Source organism: Equus przewalskii, chromosome 5 (assembly GCF_037783145.1).
Source record: "Equus przewalskii isolate Varuska chromosome 5, EquPr2, whole genome shotgun sequence".
In the NCBI taxonomy this organism is placed as follows: Eukaryota; Metazoa; Chordata; class Mammalia; order Perissodactyla; family Equidae; genus Equus; species Equus przewalskii.
Window position 1 is genome coordinate 66,339,584 of NC_091835.1, and position 20,601 is coordinate 66,360,184.

Genomic DNA, 20,601 nt, shown 5'->3' on the forward strand with positions numbered 1-20,601 from the left:
GGAAGAAGCCAATAAATGGGAGGCATGGTGTTTTTGTCAATAATGCAAAAATGGTTATGATCTAAATGTTGCTATCAAGTAAGAAGATTCATACTAACAGTGAATAACTAGATTTTTAGAAAGCGATCACCTGGGAAAGTTCTGCTTTTGTGTCTTTACATCAATTAATATTACTATTATTTTTAACAAAAATAACTGAGTACTATGTGACAATGTATTAAATGCTTACAGGTATTAGCAGACTTAATCTTTCCAAGAACTTCTCAAGTAGGCACTTACTATTCTAATTTTATATAAGAGGAAACTGAGGCTTAAAGAGACTGAGCAATGTAGCCAAAGTCACAAGGTAGTCAAGGGCAACAGGATGTACACTCGGGTCATTTGACTCAAAATGACTCTATTTACCACCGTGCTATTTTGCAGTAAGGCAACAATATGACATTCCCTAAAGACTGTACTTTATCCCAACAACTTTTAGGAAATGAAGATAATCGTAAAAATAATAACAACAGTAGCTTAGGATGTGCTAACTATACATCTGGCCCTGTTCCAAATAAAGGACACATTCCCTTTTTTTGGAATGTGTCCACTCCTTTAATTCTCACTATCATCCAGGGAGGTAGAAACCATTAGTACACCCATTCTACACATCAGGAAACCAAAGCACAGAAATGTGACTGGTCCAAGGCCCCAGGGAAGGATGGAGCCAGAACTCAAACATGACAAGTCTGACCCCAGAGCCTTCGTCTTAACCATTGCATGAAACTGTCTCTGGGAGAAAACAGGCTAACATTAAAAAAACATTTACACGCACATTCTAAAGTAAATCTTGGGATCTATACTTTTTCAGTACACAGTCTCTAGAGGGGAAACACAACACACATATTGCAGCTTTGAGTAGTCAAATAGCTGTGCATTAAGAAAAGATACCACGTTCTGAACATGCTCTGCTATTTTTTAGCTCTATAATCATGGAAACATTTACTCTCTTGAGTCTCCTTATGTGAAAAACAGCAATAACACTACCTGCCCTGACTATCTTGTAAGTTTCTTCTAAGAATCACATAAGAAAACATGTGAAACAACTTTTTCGCCTTTAGAATGCCTGTCTGCACATCAAAACCACCTCCTTATGAATGACTTGAGAAAATTCAAATCATTCAAAATTCAATACATAGAGCTTATGTATAAATTATACACAAAAGGCTAAATTTCATTGTTCATATACCATGAGACAATACACTCAGTAATGTATAATATTAATAAACTATCCTAAGTGTATTGTAAAACACTAAGGCTATACAAAGTATGATCATTTCAATAATTTATACCATGAACTGGGGAAATTATCTTTGTAAATAGATTATGATTATTCCTCAAGCAATTGTAAGCATAATAACATGTATGGTGCAACAAAAATTACCAACAGTATAAAATAAGTCTTAAATTTGACCGTCTAATTGATGCTGATAGCAGCTATAGGATGGTGATCTAACACTTTAACAACTTGATAGCCTCTAAAATTAAGTTGGTTTTAGCAACATTTACAGGATACCCAAAATTTGCTAGGCTGCTACTTTAAACATTTACTAAAATTGATTCTTGTCAAATTCAATTAAATATTATAAATATCAACTGAGCACCTAACGACATTCAAAGGACTGTAAGGTACTATGCAGAACAAGCATGAGCAAAATACTAGCTTTCAAAAGTTTACAGACACCACACACACACACACCACATACGCTACACACTAAATACTACTTTAAGCATTATTAGTTTTTAAAATTTTTACAGCTTGCTTTAGATTATCTGCCTTTAGTTGACACATAACATGGATATCATGAGGGAAAAAAAAATGCAGCATTAAAAGTTAAGGATGCAGTGACTCGATGCAGTGACTTGAATTACCCTATTTAAAAAGTTTAATTAAAAATCTCCTTTCAACATAAATACCAAAAACACATATCCTGCAACTAAATAATCTTACGTTAGTGAACTGACACAACGATATGAAAAAGTTTTACAAAGAAACAATTTAGGTATCTAGTGAACTCCCAATATACCATACAACTTTATGCATATGCTAATGAAGCAACCTTGTCACATGGTTACAAAAACTCATGAAAATATAAAAATAATATAACACTAGGATCCACTGAAGAATATACCTAATCTAACATTTTAAATGACTTATAAAACAAAATACTGATCTTTAATCAAGTATATCTCATTATTTATATTTTTATTTTCAGAAAGACATAAATAGTTCACTTAAGTAACTTCTCACTAGTTAAATCACAATTCACTTTATAGTTAGTTAACTCATGTCCAGACGTCCTTTCCTGTAAGATTTCGTTTGCTTCAAAAGCACAACAAAACACTTTATTTTCAGTAGAAAAAAATTTACATATGAAAGTCAAAGAATAATTTCAGTAAAAATGGAAATTAACCCCCATATCTTTTCTTGAGTTCTTCAACAGAATTATCGTTCAATCCTGATTTGTCTATGTGATTGAATAATACATGTGCAACTGAAAAAGAAAAAAAATTCATTTTAATCTCCATTTTCTTAAAAACTAAGTAAAACAAATCTTAAAGGGAGTGATCAGACCTGTCAAATAAAAACATTTTACATATTAAAGCAATAATTATTAGGATTATTTATAAATTCTAACTCAGATATTTAAAAAGCCAACCTGAGAGTACAAAATTATACAGCAACCCAATGTTTCTTACCAGAATTACATTGCTTTAGTAGTGAAAATTTCCCCTACATTCTCAATGACATTAATCTTGACATTAATAGTTTAAGCTTAATTAATTAAGCTTAATTCATTATATACTACCTTAAAGATTTCTGTCCTATCTGTGTAACAAGTGTACTTTTACTTGATTAATATTTCAACTGTTTTTCAAATTTAAATCATTTTATTTTAAAAGAAAATTTTATATTGCTACTATAAATTGAAAATTAGCAATAACACCTACAAAATCATTTTTGATGAGCTAGTTATACACTTTTATAACATATAGTAAAATAAAACATATAACTATTAAAAGTTAAAAAAAGGGGCTGGCCCTGTGGCATAGTAGTTAAGTTTGGTGCACTCCACTTCAGCAGCCTGGATTCACAGGTTCAGGCACAGACCCACAGCACTTGTCAGTCATGCTGTGGTGGCAACCCACATATAAAATGGAGGAATACTGGCACAGATATTAGCTCAGGGACAATCTTTCTCAAGCAAACAAAAGAGGAAGACTGGCAAGAGATGTTAGTTCAGGGCTAATCTTCCTCAGCAAAAAAAAAAAGTTAAAAAAAGATTTACCTATGAGTCAGTCATGTAAATCTTTATTTTTCATACCACTGAGTGGTCCACACTCAACACTATGGAAAACACTGTTATAGTTCATATGTTTCTCAACATTAAAAGCAGCTAAGAATTGTTAACGATAATGGCAATAACAAAAGATAACTAATATTTAGTGAATGCTTAGTTGCATGCCAGGAATCATTCTAGGTAATTCCCATGTTTGACTGAGCTGACAGTGGTGATCCAACAAAGACAGTATGGTTAGTAGGCCAGTTAGAAGACCAACTCACATTCTTTGAATACACTTGAACTTATCACATTATAGTGCCGAGAAATTCATTTGTTCAAGAGGTTATTATGTACTAAGCACTGTTCCACACCCTGAGGCCTAGGGAACAAGGCAGGTAGTTACTGCTCTCATGGAGCTTTCATTCTATTAGGGAGAGGGAAATAATAAATACTTGAAATACTGTCAGCTAGTTATGCATTATGAAGAAAAATAAAGCAGGGTAAGAAGAGAGAATGAGAGGCAGGCAGTTACTCTGAGCAGGTCTGGTGAGGAAAGGTGTCTTTGAGGTGGTGACTGTCAGCTGGAAACTGAATGAAGTGAGGAAGCAGGCAAGGTGAAGACATGCAGGACGATATTTTAAGCTGGGGGAGCAGCCAAATGCAAAGCCCCTGAGGCCAAAAGAAGTTTGGCAGTTTGGAGTATTAAAAAAAGCAAAGTCAGTGTGGCGGGCGGAGTGATTGAAAAAGGTGGCAGAAGGTAAGATCAGAATAGTAAGAAGAAAGAGCAATATTTTTCAAGGAATTGTAGGGACTGTTTTTTGATTAAAGATAAAGCAGAAACTTCTTTTGGTTTAAACTCTATTAAAAATGTCTCTAAACTACATGTCTACTTCCCTAAGTAAAATGTAAATACTATTTTTCTTAGTAATTCAGACTAATTCAATGTTGCTATTAGAAACATAATGAGACATAAGAAAAGGAGGCCAAAGTATGTTTAGTCCAGGAGGTATCTGAAAATGGTACCCTGAGTTTTTGCCATTTTTAAAACTAAAAAACTGGTAATCTTATATTCTAATGATTTTTCTCTTTTTCCTTAAAGTATAACCTGAAACTCTGAGTAAGTGAAGTTTCTGCATAGTTTGATTTTGCTTAAATTAAGGTTTCCCAAAAATGACACTTTATGCCAAAGACTGAGATGTAGAAATAAATAAGGAATCTAAATTCTTCTAATCAACTGTCACTTGCTACCCTTAACTCTACAATCCAGCCACACTGCACTTCTTTTAATTTTACGAACTCAGTTTGCTCTTTCCTGCCTCAGAACCTCTGCACACATCATTCCCGCGGTCTAAAATCCTTCCCTACCCAGTTCATCTAACTGACTCCAGTACTCCTTCGAGGATTCAGCTCAAATCTAACAAACTCAAGGACATCAGCTCTCACAGAAGGAGACAGACCTCCCATGGCTCACACCCATTCACATACTGCTGTGGCAAGAACCCTTTACCAGTTCCACGATGGCAGGGATCCAACCATTACATCATTACTGCATTTTCAAGTAGAACAGCCCAGACTGTACAGCCAGACTGCCCAAGTTTAAATCCTGGGTCTGGCCTCACCACTATATGCCTCAGTTTCCTCCTTTGTAAAAGAGTAATGATAATTATACCTACCTTATAATGTTATTGTCGGGATTAAAAAATCTAATTTTAATTGATGGTAATTCAATTTAACTAACTTAATTGTAATTAATTTAAGTATATGTACCTTGTACATAGTAAACATTCAATAAATGTTTGCTATTATTTGTTGAATAAATAAAGGAACATGCACGAATAAAGAGATATGGTAAAGCTTTCTTCACAAAACTTACTTTTTCTCTCAGGTTCTGACATAAACATCACTGCCATATCAAATCTTTTTAGTTCAGAAAGTCTTTGTAAGATTTCAAAGATGAGTGATGGCTTTTCTTTCCTAAAATTCAAATATAAAACAAATGATCAAATAAAAGTAGCTCATTTAATTCTGTTTACTAATAAAATATTTCTAGTTATATACAAATAAGGTCTTCATTTACCTTTTTTCCCTAGATCCTGTCTATATTTTACTGCCCAAATGAAGAAATTTATGAATTCAAGTTAATTCAAGAAATTATAATATTCTTAAATGTGAGGTTTAGCAGAGATGCTATTAATCTGTTATAATACTTGTCACTTACAAACTCTACCTTTCTCTAAAAACACGTTAAAGTCCTTTTCCCCCTACTTAATCACTTCTCTTGTTATTGTTTGTACTTGTTGTATCTTTACAACTTCCACAACAGTAAAATTTACTAGAGAGCTAATTTTATTATATAGAAGGTAATAATATGATATTAAAGAGAATAAATTCCCCAAATCACTAGAAATAGCATAGCACTATAACATGAAAGTATAACTAAAAATATTTAACTTACTCAATGTAAAAGTCATGCAGAATTTTAATGATTTGGTTGAATACATCTGGATCTAGATTTTTCTGAAACAACGTAGGATACAAGGATGGTTCAATTTGCTTGGGAAAAATATAGAGTTAAAAAATTAAATTATGGCAACATTTACATACCACAAGTAATTTACATAAGAACTGCTTAGGTGAATACAGGAAAGAATAACTACTATGCATTAGTACTTAATGAATAATAATGGGGTTACAATGAAATGTAATTATGATAGAAGAATGAAAGAGGAACTGAAAAATAATCACTCTGTTCAAGTCAGAGAAAAATATTACTAACAGAGAGATGTACACAACCTAAGAGAGGATAATTGAGAAAGCTCTTAAGGAGCAATAAAAATAACTAGAGAATTTAAAAATAGAATTACATGAGATAACGTATTTGGAAGTAATTGTATACTGCATAATTGTAAGAGATTACTGTAACTACACTTGAAAAAGACAATGCTAAAATCCATTATTTGGTAAATTTCATATGCTTTGATTCTTTTTCTTGGAGCAAATAAAAGCTCATTTTCAGGAGAATGACTGCCTAAATATTGCAAGCACTCTTGGCAAACACAGAAGGCACTCAACGTATTTTAGCTCCTTTCCCCATGTTGAAGGATGAAGAATTAAGCTTGTTATAATATATGAAATCAGATTAACTTATTTTAGACAACAGAATTTAACACAGAATCTATTTCCAAAAGTTCTTTGGTCGCAAATACTTAAAAAGATCTGGCCAAGTGACATCAGGCAGAGGATAAGAGCATTTTCTACAATCATATTGTACAAAAACCAAATATAGCACAATTATTACACAGTGACAAAAGAAGTTCTTTGACCTCTTACTTACAACAGAACTACCAGCTTCCTCTTTCTTACCTTCAAATACTGATACAACATTTCTGGAGAATTTTTCAGTTGTCTGAAATCAGATTCAAGCTGAAATGAGTTTGCAGGAACTTGAGGAAGAACAGTTGTGGTAAACTGAGCAGGTGTTTTGTCTACTTCGATAGAAATCTTCTCACTGAAAGACTGGCACACATCCTGTTTCAAATTGATCCGAGGTCTGAAATATTTTAGAGGCGTCAGTCAAAAATGAGAAAAGGACCACAAATAGTCAAAGCTTATACAGGGAAACATAAATAAAGATTTTTAAATTTCTGACTTTATTAATATTGTATTTTCTCTTTATATTCTGCAAGTAGTGAGTTCTTTCAGCTGATAATCTGCGTACATTTTTGGAAAGACAGATCCCACCCTTGCAAACGCTCGCGTGCTGGCTCTGTAAGGACTGCTCTCATGTCGGGCTGCGATCAGCCCGGCCACCTTAGGAAGCACACCATTTCCACGCGCTGCGTTACTACACCACACTGACTCAGGCTTTCAGAAACCTCAACCATCACAGCTTCAAGAAAGACACTCCAAGAGGAAAGAAGTGCTTCCTCCTTTAAAAAAAACCTGGGCCATGCCAGTTGGGTACTGGTTAAGCGCACATGCTCCACTTCAGCAGCCCAGGATTCAAAGTTTCAGATCTGAGGTGTGGACCTAGCACAGCTCATCAAGCCACGCTGTGGTGGCATCCCAATAAAATAGAGGAAGACTGGCACATATGTTAGCTCAGTGACAATCTTCCTCAAATAAAAAGAGGAAGATTGACAAAAGATATTAGCTCAGGGCCAATCTTTCTCATACACATACAAAAAAATCTACCTAGTTAATGTTTTCCCATAATCCATACTATCACTTTAAATAGAACTACTACTAAAATTCAAAGTTAAAAAAAAAACTCAGGATTGTTGAGTGGCAACACAAGAATATATAAACAAAGTTTCAGTACCCCCAAATAAACCTAATTAGTCTGCATCTTTTATAGTCTCATCATTAAGGAAACACATGACTATTTTTAAAAATTCCAAACAAAATTTAAAAAGCCCACAAATAATTTCAAATATTAATGGCTAGAATAAGGATAATGCCTATAGTCTACATTTTTTATGAAGCTTCCTTTTAGAAAATTAAAAATTTCTGCTGAATTGAAAAAGTGAAACATAGACACTGAAGTTCTAGAAAACAAAATGTACAAAATCAACTTGTTTAAAATACTTTCTTACCTCTAAATTCCCTACTACAGTAAAGGAATGGTGATCATTCCTTAAGCAAAACCTCTCTTACGGTTAAGTACAAATAAAAAAAGAAAAACTAGAACATGAAGTTAAGCAGTTCAAAAACTTATGGTGATCTGAGTATAAACCACAAGTCTCATCAGTAATATCAACTTTCTAGTGGAATTATTAGCATTCTGGATAAGCATCAAATAAGACTATTTCTACTCACTGTGGGCCTGAAGCATCACTAATTTCTTCTATTTTCAATACTTTTGCTTTTGGAAAATCACTTGTGGGCAAAAGGTCATCTTGGCTCGAATTCTTAGCTGCAGCGCCTGTGGTTGCTATTACACCTGCTAGATTAGTGGGATCACTCTCCAGAGCAGCAGCAACAGTACTGCTTTCCGGCACTTCAACAGTCTCTATCAAATTACCAGTTTCTTCAATAGTAACCTTCTTGAGTGGTTTCTAAAACAATTAAAATCAATTCTTTAAATCAACATATAAAGGTTTCTTATTTTAGGGTCACAAATTAAAAGTTGCAGTGTTCTTATAGCCAATATCCCAGTTATAAGTAAATTCAATTTGATGGCCAGACAGACTTAGGAGTCATACCCTGTCTGAGATAACAAAGAGTAAAAAGATGAACAGCAATGCGGAAAGGTACAGCACAGTCAGCGGAAAGGTGAGAAGTCCAGGAGGGCTGGTGCAAGGGGAGGAGTGCTGGAGACAAAGCCTGAAAGGTTGCTTAAAGACATCTTACAAAGGGACTTCTGTGGCATGTCAAGGAGTCCAAGAGGCAACAAACCCAAGAAAAAATATGACCAAACCAACAACAGTATTGTGGGCTAACAGAAGGCAAACAGAGCAAAGCCAGGCAATAGCCAGCTTTCTGTATGAAACAGACTAAATTAAAACCTAAGTACATTCTCTAAGTGTGTAGCAGCTGGATAAACCAGCCTAGGATTAAAGATCTGCCAAACAATATTCACAAAGTTGGTAAGATTTAACCATAATGGTTTTTAACCTAATAAAATAAATGGCATTCACTGTTTATTTGAATCATTACAAGTGTCAAACATTTTCAATTTCTTCTTAAGTTTAGATATAGTACTCTTATGTTTAATAAAAAACTTTCTTCAATATACTCAAGTGTTCATTCCAACTAACAGTTGAATTTTAAGTCAAAAAGTTGTAAATATGAAAACCTTCAACATATATCTTAAATTCAACATTAAAACCAGATATCTATTAATATAACTAAGATAAAACCTAGCAGTAACAACTGAGTGTTACTGGATGAATGAATAAATAAAAAAGCTATTAGTAAATTTGTTAACAGAATCCTGTTAGCAGCTTTAATTTAAAGGAAAATCATGTTAAACTAAGGTCTTTGTTTTGCTGAGAACTATGATCAGCAACAGTTTTCTATCAAGATACCAAGGATGAACATGTGTTAGTGTTAAAAAATAGACCACCATTTCTGACAGGCAATCATTATTGAATGAAATCAATGCAGTCCCATTTAAAACCAAATCCTTTCACTGACAACAAATTTGTAAACATGATCCTAATTCATGAATTTCCTAATAGATGTCTCTGTTAAGTGTAGACCAGCGGGTACTAAGAGCTAGTGATGGTTGAGGGGAATGGGGAAATGACATGTTGCTTTTTCACAACTGTCAACACAAATTGATTTTTAAGGTGAGGGAGAAAAGAACCCAACAAATTTATAAAAGCTGCTTAGGGTGTACTGGCCATGGGACATTATACAGATATCTGATTTACTATATGGCAATATCTTTATAATTATGGACAGCAAAGTCTGACAAAGGCTTTTTTAAACTCGTGAAGTGAATTAATTTCTGTGAAGTCTTACAAAGATTTAAAAGTTTAAATCACACAAACATTTAATCACCTTTATTGAAAAGAACAGAATAATAACAAGTGAATATAACGTATGAAAATGAATATTATGTGCAAAAGCAACTAGATTTATGCCTGGCACATGAAACACCTGAAACTAGTATTGTTTCAGAAAGTCCAAGTATGAAGTCACAGTAAGAACACTGGAAAAGCATTAAACTAAAGAATCCTCTATCTGCTACTAATCTGAAATATGAACTTAGAAAAACAAACTTTCTTTGCCTCACTTTCCCTTTGTAAAAGGAGAATAAAAATATCTGCTCTGACTTCCTTATAAAATGGATACTTCTCTCAAAGCATCATCCATGCATAACAGTTACACCCAGGGGACAGGGACAGGATCATGATCAGAGGGAGGAACACATGGAGATTTTGGGGGCTGATGCCTTTCAATTTTCTGACCTGGTGGTGGTGTCATGGGTGTGCACTTTATAAATATTCTTAACATCTTAATTTGTCCTGTGTACTTTTCTGTACATATTTTATATTGCATAATTTATATATATAATACTGTGTAAACGTTAGAAATTGCCAGTCACATCATATATATATATTTGCTTTAAATGAATTCAACTTTAAAGGTTCAGCACAAAACAAATTGCTAAACTCATGCCAGCTACTCTTTCTGTTCCAATATTGCAGGAAAACAACTGGCTTTGCTGGACTTAATGAAAAACAGTACGACATACCAAAAACAATGTGCGATGTCTATTTTTAAGGATAATTTTGCCTACACTAGATTTTGGCCTTACATGCTGATTGTAGCTCTAACTCCATACTAGATGGTATTGTAATAGAACTCCGATCTCAAATAAGAATGGTAACAATAGAAATAAAAAATAATTATTACGAATGTAAAACTCCTTGAAATTCCTTTAATATCAGAAAATATGGAGCAATATTTAAATTCGTAGTTTTAAATTAAAATAGTCACTTAAAAAGTTACCCCAGAACTCTAAATAGCTGAATTTTCCCCCATTTTAAACATCAATCATCCTAAGAAATATTTTTTAAAAATTCTAAAAATGGCACCAGGAAGAGCTTTCAACAATTCTTTCAAGAGTTTATTAATTCAATAGTTTTTTTCCAAGTCTTATTAATATAACACTGATATTTAAATAGCAAGGGAAAAAATCAAAGAACAGAAAAGTGCTTTACTTACAGTTGATCCAAGATGAGGTGGATTATCAATGGGTTTTATCACATTTTGCCTTTGTGTAGAATCAAGAAAGACATCATCCCAGTGTCCTTTATCAATTAATTCCTTGAAAATAAATTTGTAACTATGACTATCAAAATATTTTCAAGTTAACTAGGCAATAAATATGTTTCTATTTCAGAAAATGAGGCCACGTTTTGGTGAAAAGAATACATTACCTTTTTAATTTTGGCAAGTTCAGTTGCTGCTTGCTTATTTCCAGGTTCCAGAAGTAAAACAGTTTCAAAATCTAAAGTGAATTTTTAAAAATACAGTATATTAGTGAAAATATTGGAGGGAGTTCAAGACACGATACATCTAGTTAATGAGCAATGATTATCTCAAGAAGTTTTACTCAGGATGCTAGGAAACAGATGAGCAATAATAAGAACTTGTGTTTACTACGAGTGCTAGTGCTAGTTGCTTTACATGAATTCTCACATAACCCTCACTGTGATCCCACTTTACAGATGATACAACTGAGGCCCAGAGTCATGTAACTGAACAAAGCTCACACTATTAACACACGACAGGGCAACTCACCAAATGTAAGAATCTAAGAGAAGTCTATATAACGGAATATTATTCAAGCTTAAAAAGGAATCAAATTCTGACACATGCTACAACAAGGATGAACCCTGAAGATATTGCATGAAGTAAAATAAGCAAAGACACAAAAGGACAAATATCCTGGAGCTGACCCCGTGGCCAAGTGGTTAAGCTCGCGCACTCTGCTGCAGGCGGCCCAGTGTTTCGTTGGTTCGAATCCTGGGCGCGAACATGGCACTGCTCATCAAACCACGCTGAGGCAGCGTCCCACATGCCACAACTAGAAGGACCCACAATGAAGAATATACAACTATGTACTGGGGGGCTTTGGGGAGAAAAAGGAAAAAAATAAAATCTTTGAAAAAAAAAAAAAAGACAAATATCCTATCATTCTACTCATATGAGGGACCTAGAATAGTACCTCAATTCATAGAGACAGAAAGTAGAGTGGTGGCCACCAGGGGCTGAAGAGAGGAGGGAATGGACAGTTACTGCTAATGAATAGAGTTTTCAGAATGGGATGATGAAAAAGTCCTGGAGTTACGTATATTTTACCACATTAAAAACAAAATGCACGGGCTGCAGCTAAAGCGAGGCTTAAGAAGAAACTGCCAGATTTAAGCACCTATCAGAAAAGCAGAAAGGCTGAAAATCAATTACTTAAGTATTGATGTCAGGAAGTTAGAAAAAGAGCAAATTAAAAAAGAAAACTGAAGGAAGGAAACAGAGCAGAAAGAAATGAAAAAGAAAACAAACACAATAGAACCAAGCTGGTTCTTCAAAAAGACTAATAGGATGAACACTTAAGACAGAGCGTGGAAAAATAAAAGAACAAATAACCAGAATCCAGAATAAAAAGGGCAATCACTACAGATCTCACATTATTCTCTACCTGCAGCTCTTGATTCCCTTCCCTTTCATTCTTGCCTTTTTCCTTCTTACCCATTTTTCATTAATTTTGATTAGCATTTACCCAGATTGTACTGTATGCTATTAAAGGAAAAAGATAATCAGGCTCTCTGTGGAAGCTGCATTCCTTCAAATCTGCAAACCTATTCATGATGTAAACTGTGAAAAAAATGTACTTCTCTAAACTCTGTATCCTTGAACCACGATGGGAAGGCTACACAACTCCCTGCCTCTTTAACTTGGGAGGATCATCAGGATGAGTGATAGTTGTTATAAAAATAGTCGTACCTTGTTTGGCCTCATTTAACTTTCCCAAAAATGTTCTTGCAGTTCCCCTTCTGGCAAAAGCTTTAGAATATGAGCCATCCAAAAAAATAGCTTGTGTGCAGTCTTTTTCAGCCTCTTCATATCTATTAAACATGATAAAAGTACCAAATGGAAAACTAACAGAAAAATTTCATATAAACTGAGTTTCTAACGTAAAAAGCATGCATTTAATTTCAATTATCAACTCCCAAATCTGTGTTTGAGGGAAAAGACTTTTTTTATTTTTCATTCTCACCAAATCGTAGAGTCATCTGGTAAGGAGATGGTACCAGATTAAAGGAAAGTCAAGAGTCTGCTGGAAGGATGGAATTAATGACAGTAAAATATGAGCAGAGCAGACAAAAGAATGCCACTGCTGCAGCCAACCTCCCTTCCAACCCGCAATACGCATAGGTACTACGTTAACGATTATAACTGACATTAATTGTCTAATAAACTTCATTAATATTAATTAATATTATTAATATTTACCCATAGCATACATCATCTACGGAAAACCAACCCACAAAAAAGTTAGGACTGTTATATTTGTGATAGCATATCATCTAATGGTTCATAAATTCTATTCAGCCATGCAACCAGCAATCATTTCAGTCTGACTACTCTACAACGACAAAGAGCTAAGAACTAAAAAAACAACAAAAACTTGAGACTCTCCTATATATTGAAATGATGTTAACAAATTATTATGAACTTATTTGGTGTCGTAATGGTATTGTAGTTACATATGAAATTTTCTTTAGGGATAAAATGTCATAATGAGTGCAATCTGCTTTACAGTAATTCAGGGCAAAAAATGCTGAATTAAATATGACAAAAAAGGTATAGCTTGTTAAAATTAATGACTGGGAACATGGGGTTTATTATACTACTTTCATGAAATGTTTCATAATAAAAATATTTAACAAAAGAATCTTCTGTGATGACACTCTCCCCAAGGCCTAAATGAATGCTACCCACCCTCAAAACAAGACCGCATGTGCACAAAATCAGAATTTCTAATGAAAAATATGAGTTCCCTAATTCTTTTTCATCAAGAGAGAACAAACATGTCTACGTGAACACGTGTGTGTCTATGCCCCTACTGATCTATTTTCTACTTGGCTGATTATATCATTCTCCCATTCAAGATGATTGCATGGCCGCCACACTTTTCAGGATAAAGTCAAGCTCCTGGGCAGAGCACAAAGTCAGGGACTTGCCTGACTCTCCAGCCTCTCTGCCACTATCCCCTGCATAACAACCATACTATGGACCACTTGCCCTTTCCAGAAGGCACCATGAACTTTCCCACTCTTGGGCCTTTGGGCCTGCACTGGGACACTCAGCCTGTTTTTTTCACCTCACTCACTCATAGTACACCTTTAGACTTCAGTTCGGTCCAAACTCCTTCAAGTTGCCTTCCACGAATTCTTCAGTCTGGACTCAGTCTGCCACAGTGTTCTTCCCACCCTATACGTACTCCCATGCATATGGCCCTCATAGCATTATTGCAGTGTATTTTAAATAATTATTGACCTCCCTTTCCGTCTTTCCCTCCAAACATCAACTTTCTTAAAAACTGTATCCTTAATATTTGTACACTTAATACCTGCCACTGTGCCTACCAGAACACCTGACACATTTTAGCTCAATAAATGTTTGCTGAATAAATTAAAAATAAATCAGAATAAGTTAGAAAACTTCCAAAAATGTCAATTCAAAGAAAATTTGGAAGATAATGTTTAGAAGCCAGTTTAAGTGCATATTCAAAAGTATGTTCCATTGCACATCTGAAAAAAATCCAACAATTTTTCTAAAAATCTGAAGTTCCCACAAAGGTAGAAGATGATTATTTTCTGACAATGCGCTCACGTTAAGTCCTTTAAAATTGTTAAGTGTCCCTTGTGCACTCCAAGTATAAATAGGATTTAGAAAAATCCAATCTATAAACACCTTTTAGATGGTGGGAAAAAAAGACACACTAATCAAAAATGGAAATAATAAAGATCATGAATGCAGAAAACAGTATAATCCTTGCCTAACTCCATAGCCCCTGAACCTCTTCTTCTGACTTTGTTAGGTCCACCTGCCCTAGCTCTACTCCATCTAGTGGCAGTCCCATCCCTAATCCGCACTGAGTGAACCCTCTGCCAAATCACGTCTTGCTCTGGTTCCAGTTCTAGCAAGCAAGAGTCTACCTTATTTTTGTGACCAACTCTCAATGTTGTTTCCAAGATCTAATATTTACTACTATTAGATCCCTTTTTTCTTATCCTATCTCTACATCTATGCTCCACTCCCTCTAAGAAGGAGACCCAGATTTGTTATTGACCAAAAGGACCTGAGTGCTGCCCCAAACTTCTGGCCCCATCTCTGATAGCTTACTACCTCTTCGGACCTTCTGAAGCTAAGCATCTACCGACATACACTTCTGAAAATTGCCAGCCACAGACAATCCATTAGTATAACTCAAGGATTTCTTGCTGATCCCCCTGATGCCGACTACTAACATCGACTATCATCTCCAGAAATGATGTTCATTCTCTAGAGACCCTGCTTCACCTAACTAGGCAAATTTATTCCTTCCTACTCCCTACTGTTACCCCACAAGCTAGGAGATAAGACTGAACTACTGGTTCTCACCTTTCACACAACCAATTAATCTCTACAGCTCTAATTTGACAGAATTTGTAGGAACTCAGGCTACAGGCTGGTTACCTAAACTAAGATTTATTCAAGTTTGAAAACTGCTCCTTTTTATGTTCCTCATCTAGTTTGTAATATCTGACAAGTTTCCAAAGAACACTTCTGATACTAAGTGTGAATCTAAAAGATACAGCAGAAAAAGAAACAAATAAGAGTAGCATGGTTCTTTTCATTTAAAAGATACTCTGCCAGCTTGCTGTAACATACTAATCTAATTATCAACGAAAGCAATAAAACTAATACAATAAAATAAAGCTCTCATAAATGTAGACATAATCTCTCACCTATTAGAAGGTAATATTCTTGGCATTAGTCAAACCTAAGAATCCAGGCCTTACAATTTTTAAATCAATATACAATTCTTGAAGAGCAAAAAGCAGAATTTTCATAAGCTGGCAAGACATGCAATGATCTTTACTCTGACTAATCAAAATAATATATCTCTAGCCGTGTCTATCAGTTTAAATGAGGTTAAATATACAACCAAAATTTACTTCTATGACAGGGGTTCCTAACCTGAGATCCTTTGAGAGGTATGAAAACCTGGATGGGAAAAATATTACATCCTTACTTTCACTAACTTTTAAATGAACTTCAGCTTTTCTTTCAATTATAAATGTAGACAACAAACCACAGTAGTGAAAGCAGTATCTATGAGTTTGTCACCAATAAAAATCAGATATTTTCATATCACATTGTAATTCCTACAAATCTCTCACAATGTTGTTTATGCTCACCACTATTTCAGAATTACAGTAGTAATTTAACCTACTGTTTGCATGCAATCATAGTATCCCTGTCTGGAGATGCTCCTCCAACTACTGGGCAACTCTGCTCCTACTAGTCACTCAGAGCCAAAGAGTGAAGTCACATGTTATCACATTGGTAACGGAATCACCTATATTGCTTTCGGGTATTCTCTATCCACACTCATTAGTTGATCAATACATGGAAGATATGCCACAGATTATCCCAAATTCTAGTGTCCCTATTCAAACCTTCACATTAACATGCCTTAAAAAAGATTTTTAACTTTGCCTTGCCTGTATTTTAAATGTTTCTAATTTTGTAGTGTTAATTAGAAAAAGTACATAAACCACTATATCACAAGTTTTAATACTTTCAGAACTGTATTTCAATAAAATTGGTTTCCTTTGTAATCCTAAAGATATAATTATGCTTTCAAAACTATTATTCCGAGACAGGCTCACCATGCAGCCACGGGGATCACGGCACCAAAAAAGTTTAGAATTCCTATTTATAATATTTATGGTGTTTTTTGTTTAACTCTGTGACTAGTGTATAAAGTATTATTACAAGAGATACAAAAAAGTCTAAGACAGTTTCAGCCATCAGATATTATCCTGCTGATTGTCCACCTTAAACCCCTGAGCACACCTAGAAACAGCTGGTTAATATCATAGGGTCAAGTTTTAGTTTTACATGTGATCACCAGCCGTTTCAATGACAGCAATTCCTTTTTGTTATATATGTATATATAAAATACTTCAAGATAAGACTTTGCCCAAAGGGTTCTGAGGTTATAAAGAATTTTTAAGTCACTAATTCAGAATAAAAAGCATACAGCAATTAACGAAGTATTAAACTGTGTACTGTCAAACTATTAAAAATGGGAAAACATTAACAAGAGGCTAACATTTACTGAATAGGTACCATGTGCCCGATACTAAGACAGACAGACACACACACACACACACACACACACACTCTGTCTCTCTCATTTAACTTTAATGCTCAAGGGTAAATACATTAAATTTTCATTTACTGTTTAGCTAATAAGCCAATCTACAGCAAATTTCATTTTCATCCTGAGAAGCAACAAATGTAACTAACACTTACTTCTGAATCTTCAGATAGGCCATTGCCCTGTTAGCAGGAAGAAGGGCATTAGCGCCATCTGCTGCTATCCCTCGAGTATAGCATTCAATTGCTCTTTCATATTTGCCCTCTTTGAAAAATCCATTCCCCTATCATTTTGGAGAGAAGATGGAGAAAAATCAAAAACTATGCAAAATAATTAGTTGAATTCAAACCTTAGGGACACTACAAGGATACACATCAACCTTATATCAGTAAAATCTATTTTAATTCTTAAATATCTAGTCCACGATACATGTTTTAGAATCTGTTCATTTGGGGTCTTTTTTTTTTTTAATAGTGTTATTCTCCATTCAGCACTAAAAATAAAAAAATGTATACTACTATATTACTTTGCAGTATTAACCATTATTCTTCGAATTAAATATTATATAAAGTTTAAATTTAAAAATACATTTTAATAAATATGGGCCCAAATATTATACAAAGTCTTTAAGTTATATTAGAAGCTGTACAAAAGAATTTAACTCAAATAATTTTTGTAAAAGAATAGAGCACCAGAATCGTACAGCTCATTCTTCAGTAACAGTAATATACCTAAACATAGTATAAATTAAACTGTATTGGAATGGGTATACTAGATTTCATTGTAACATTTATTGATAGTCAAAAGTCATATATAGTACAATCAATAATCATTCCATAAGTGTTTATTAGGAATACTCTGTGGGTCCATGAAGGGCTATAAATATATTAAATTAAGTCTCAACTCAGGATTTCTAAATAAATTTTGATCAGAAATAGTCGTGTGGATTAACAAAAAAGATAAATTATAAGTAAGAATGAATTCTAATTTATTTCTATGTTAATTTATAACTATCTTTAGGTAAACATATGTTAAAACACTCAAAAGTAATTTGTTCCCTAAAGTTAAATATGTTTTTTAAAAAATTAAGTCATTGATTACTTAAATTCTGAATTAGTAGGCTCCAGATGTTTTAGTATATTTAATTTCCAATTCCTACTGAAGAAGAATTTTAATATATTATTAAAGAAGACAGAAACTTAACTGATACACAAGAAACTAAGAGTAAACTCTCAGCAAAACATGTATATGTTGGAATCCCTCTGGATTACCCGATCTTTCTCTGAAATGGCCTGCAGCTTATTCCGTTGCTCTTCAGTTTTTCTCTCTCCTTCAGTTGACTTAATCATTATATCAGCTTCCTTTGGACATGAATTTTCTTTGGATGTCAAAGCCTAGGAGATAAACCACTCAGCGAAAATAAAACAAGTAATGCCAGATGCATACATATTTGACTTAAAATATTAAATTACTCAAATATATTAGAATTTCTGCCATATTTCAAATTAATCATTGAAATAGTTTTTACTCTAATTCAAACTCTTTATACTTATTAAAGTAAAAAACAAAAAAAAAAGGATAATAAATTTAATGTGCATCTTATTCCAATTAAAATAAGTAGTATCCACTAAAGGTAGCTGTTCATGTACTTATTCAACAAATGTTTACTGAATTTCTACACAGGCCAAGCACCACTCTAGGAACTATTTTCAAAGATCAAACAGGTAATTAAGACCATATTACCAAACGTCTCAAATTTCACATTCACAGTCATTATCTGACCTAAGACAAAATATAAAAATATACAATACAGTTCACAATTATAATCAGTAAGTAATGGCAATATTTAAAAGCAGATTTTCTCTAACCATTGTCACTTTTTCCTCAAAGTTTCAATGGGTGGCAAAATATAACTGATTCAACAGGAAAATGAAAGGAATACGTAACTGTTCAGTAGCACATGACAGCAAATTTTATATCTAAGTAATAACTATTTTCTTAGTGTTAAAACATTAGTACTGTTTTTGCTAAGATATAAAGTTGGAGGAACTTAAAAATTACAACATCAAAGAAATAAACAAAAGTTTAGTGCGTAAATCAAAGCACAAGCCAAGAAAGAAAAATCAGTGGGATAAAGAAAAAACAATTCAGTCAACCAGGAAAAAGTAAGGCAGCAGTAGTTACAAAGATCGTAGACAACTTTTTAAGATGATGATTAATTAAGGATCTTTAAACACCATTATATTATCTTTAGCTCGCAAATTTGTTGAGTAAAACTGTATAGTACAAAGAATTAGAAAAATGTCTATAGTAAGTAATCTATAGTACAAAGTCTATGCAAAAAGCTTTATTTCATCAAATAAATGCACTGAATTTAAATAACTACAATTTACCTGATTAATTTTCCTGAGTTCATTTGTTGCTTCAAAGTTATTTGGTTCCAGTTCTAATACTTTTTCATAATCTGAGTAAAAGAGAAGATAAAGAATTTTTGAAAAATATATGATATTAAAAATCTGTATAAAACAACAATCATCCAATACATGTGACTAATAAGCAACTGTCCTATAGCAAAATTAAGAGGAACCAGGAAATACTACCATAAGGCTACTCAACTTTCTCCACTCTCCCCCAGGACAGACAAAATCCTGACAGACTCCTGTGGCAAACCACCTTCTTCCAGCAGCCACAGAAAGGACACTTGGTATCATAAGTTGTACATCATAAAACCAAGAAGCAGCAGAGTCCTATCAGATACCAGCTTTATTCAGATTTTGTGATTTATATTACACAAAGCTATTTTATGGAATAATAAAAGGCTTAGAAGTTATAAATAAATAAAATGTGTTAAAAGCTTTACATGTATTACCTTTAGCCTCACAACAGCCAACAAGATGTCTTAATTCCTATTTTATAGATGAGAAACTGAAAGTGAGAGAAGATACATAACCTTCCCCTGGTCACAGAGTTAATACACGGTGCAGTGAGATCTGAACCAAAGTCAGATCGGTGGCAAATAATGCATTCTTTCCCAAGATATCAAGATACCTTTAAATTACAAAAATGAGCTTTATTCAAATATAGAAAGCTCTCTGAAGTAGTAACTGTGATTACCTAGTATTTTTTGTACAGGTTCTGTTAAACTATTGAAGAGTTTTTTAGATAATGATGACCTGGAAAATACTAATACCTTTTTTGGCATCCTCTAATTTCTGCAACGCAAATCGAGCAGCACCTCGTCTTGCATAAGCCTTTGTATAACTTCTATTCAAGGCAATTGCTAAGTTACAATCAGACTCAGCAACAGCAAATCTGTAATTTAAAAAAGTTAAAGTGAAGTTAATAAAAATCATTCATTAAACCAAAACTTCAAAATTTGTTTCTGAA

The 20,601-nt window shown here is 33.8% G+C and overlaps 1 protein-coding gene across 4 annotated transcripts in view; it reads right to left on the minus strand.

The window, feature by feature from the left end:
• Positions 1–1,898: 1,898 nt before the first annotated feature.
• The window catches only part of RPAP3 (RNA polymerase II associated protein 3), a 30,141-nt gene continuing 11,438 nt past the window's right edge, over positions 1,899–20,601 (minus strand). For 2 of the 4 annotated variants that reach the window (XM_008513627.2, XM_070619468.1), the window contains exons 6-17: positions 20,405–20,526; positions 19,608–19,678; positions 18,486–18,608; positions 17,370–17,497; positions 12,783–12,904; positions 11,216–11,286; positions 11,001–11,102; positions 8,142–8,380; positions 6,687–6,873; positions 5,779–5,840; positions 5,197–5,297; positions 1,899–2,534 (exon numbers count right to left, since the gene is read on the minus strand). In XM_008513627.2, the coding sequence (XP_008511849.2) occupies positions 2,449–2,534; positions 5,197–5,297; positions 5,779–5,840; positions 6,687–6,873; positions 8,142–8,380; positions 11,001–11,102; positions 11,216–11,286; positions 12,783–12,904; positions 17,370–17,497; positions 18,486–18,608; positions 19,608–19,678; positions 20,405–20,526 (1,414 nt within the window). In that variant the 3' untranslated portion in view covers positions 1,899–2,448. Of the gene's footprint in view, positions 2,535–5,196; positions 5,298–5,778; positions 5,877–6,686; positions 6,874–8,141; positions 8,381–11,000; positions 11,103–11,215; positions 11,287–12,782; positions 12,905–17,369; positions 17,498–18,485; positions 18,609–19,607; positions 19,679–20,404; positions 20,527–20,601 lie in introns of all 4 variants that reach the window. The other 2 variants (XM_008513625.2, XM_008513626.2) reach the window with 1 other exon arrangement.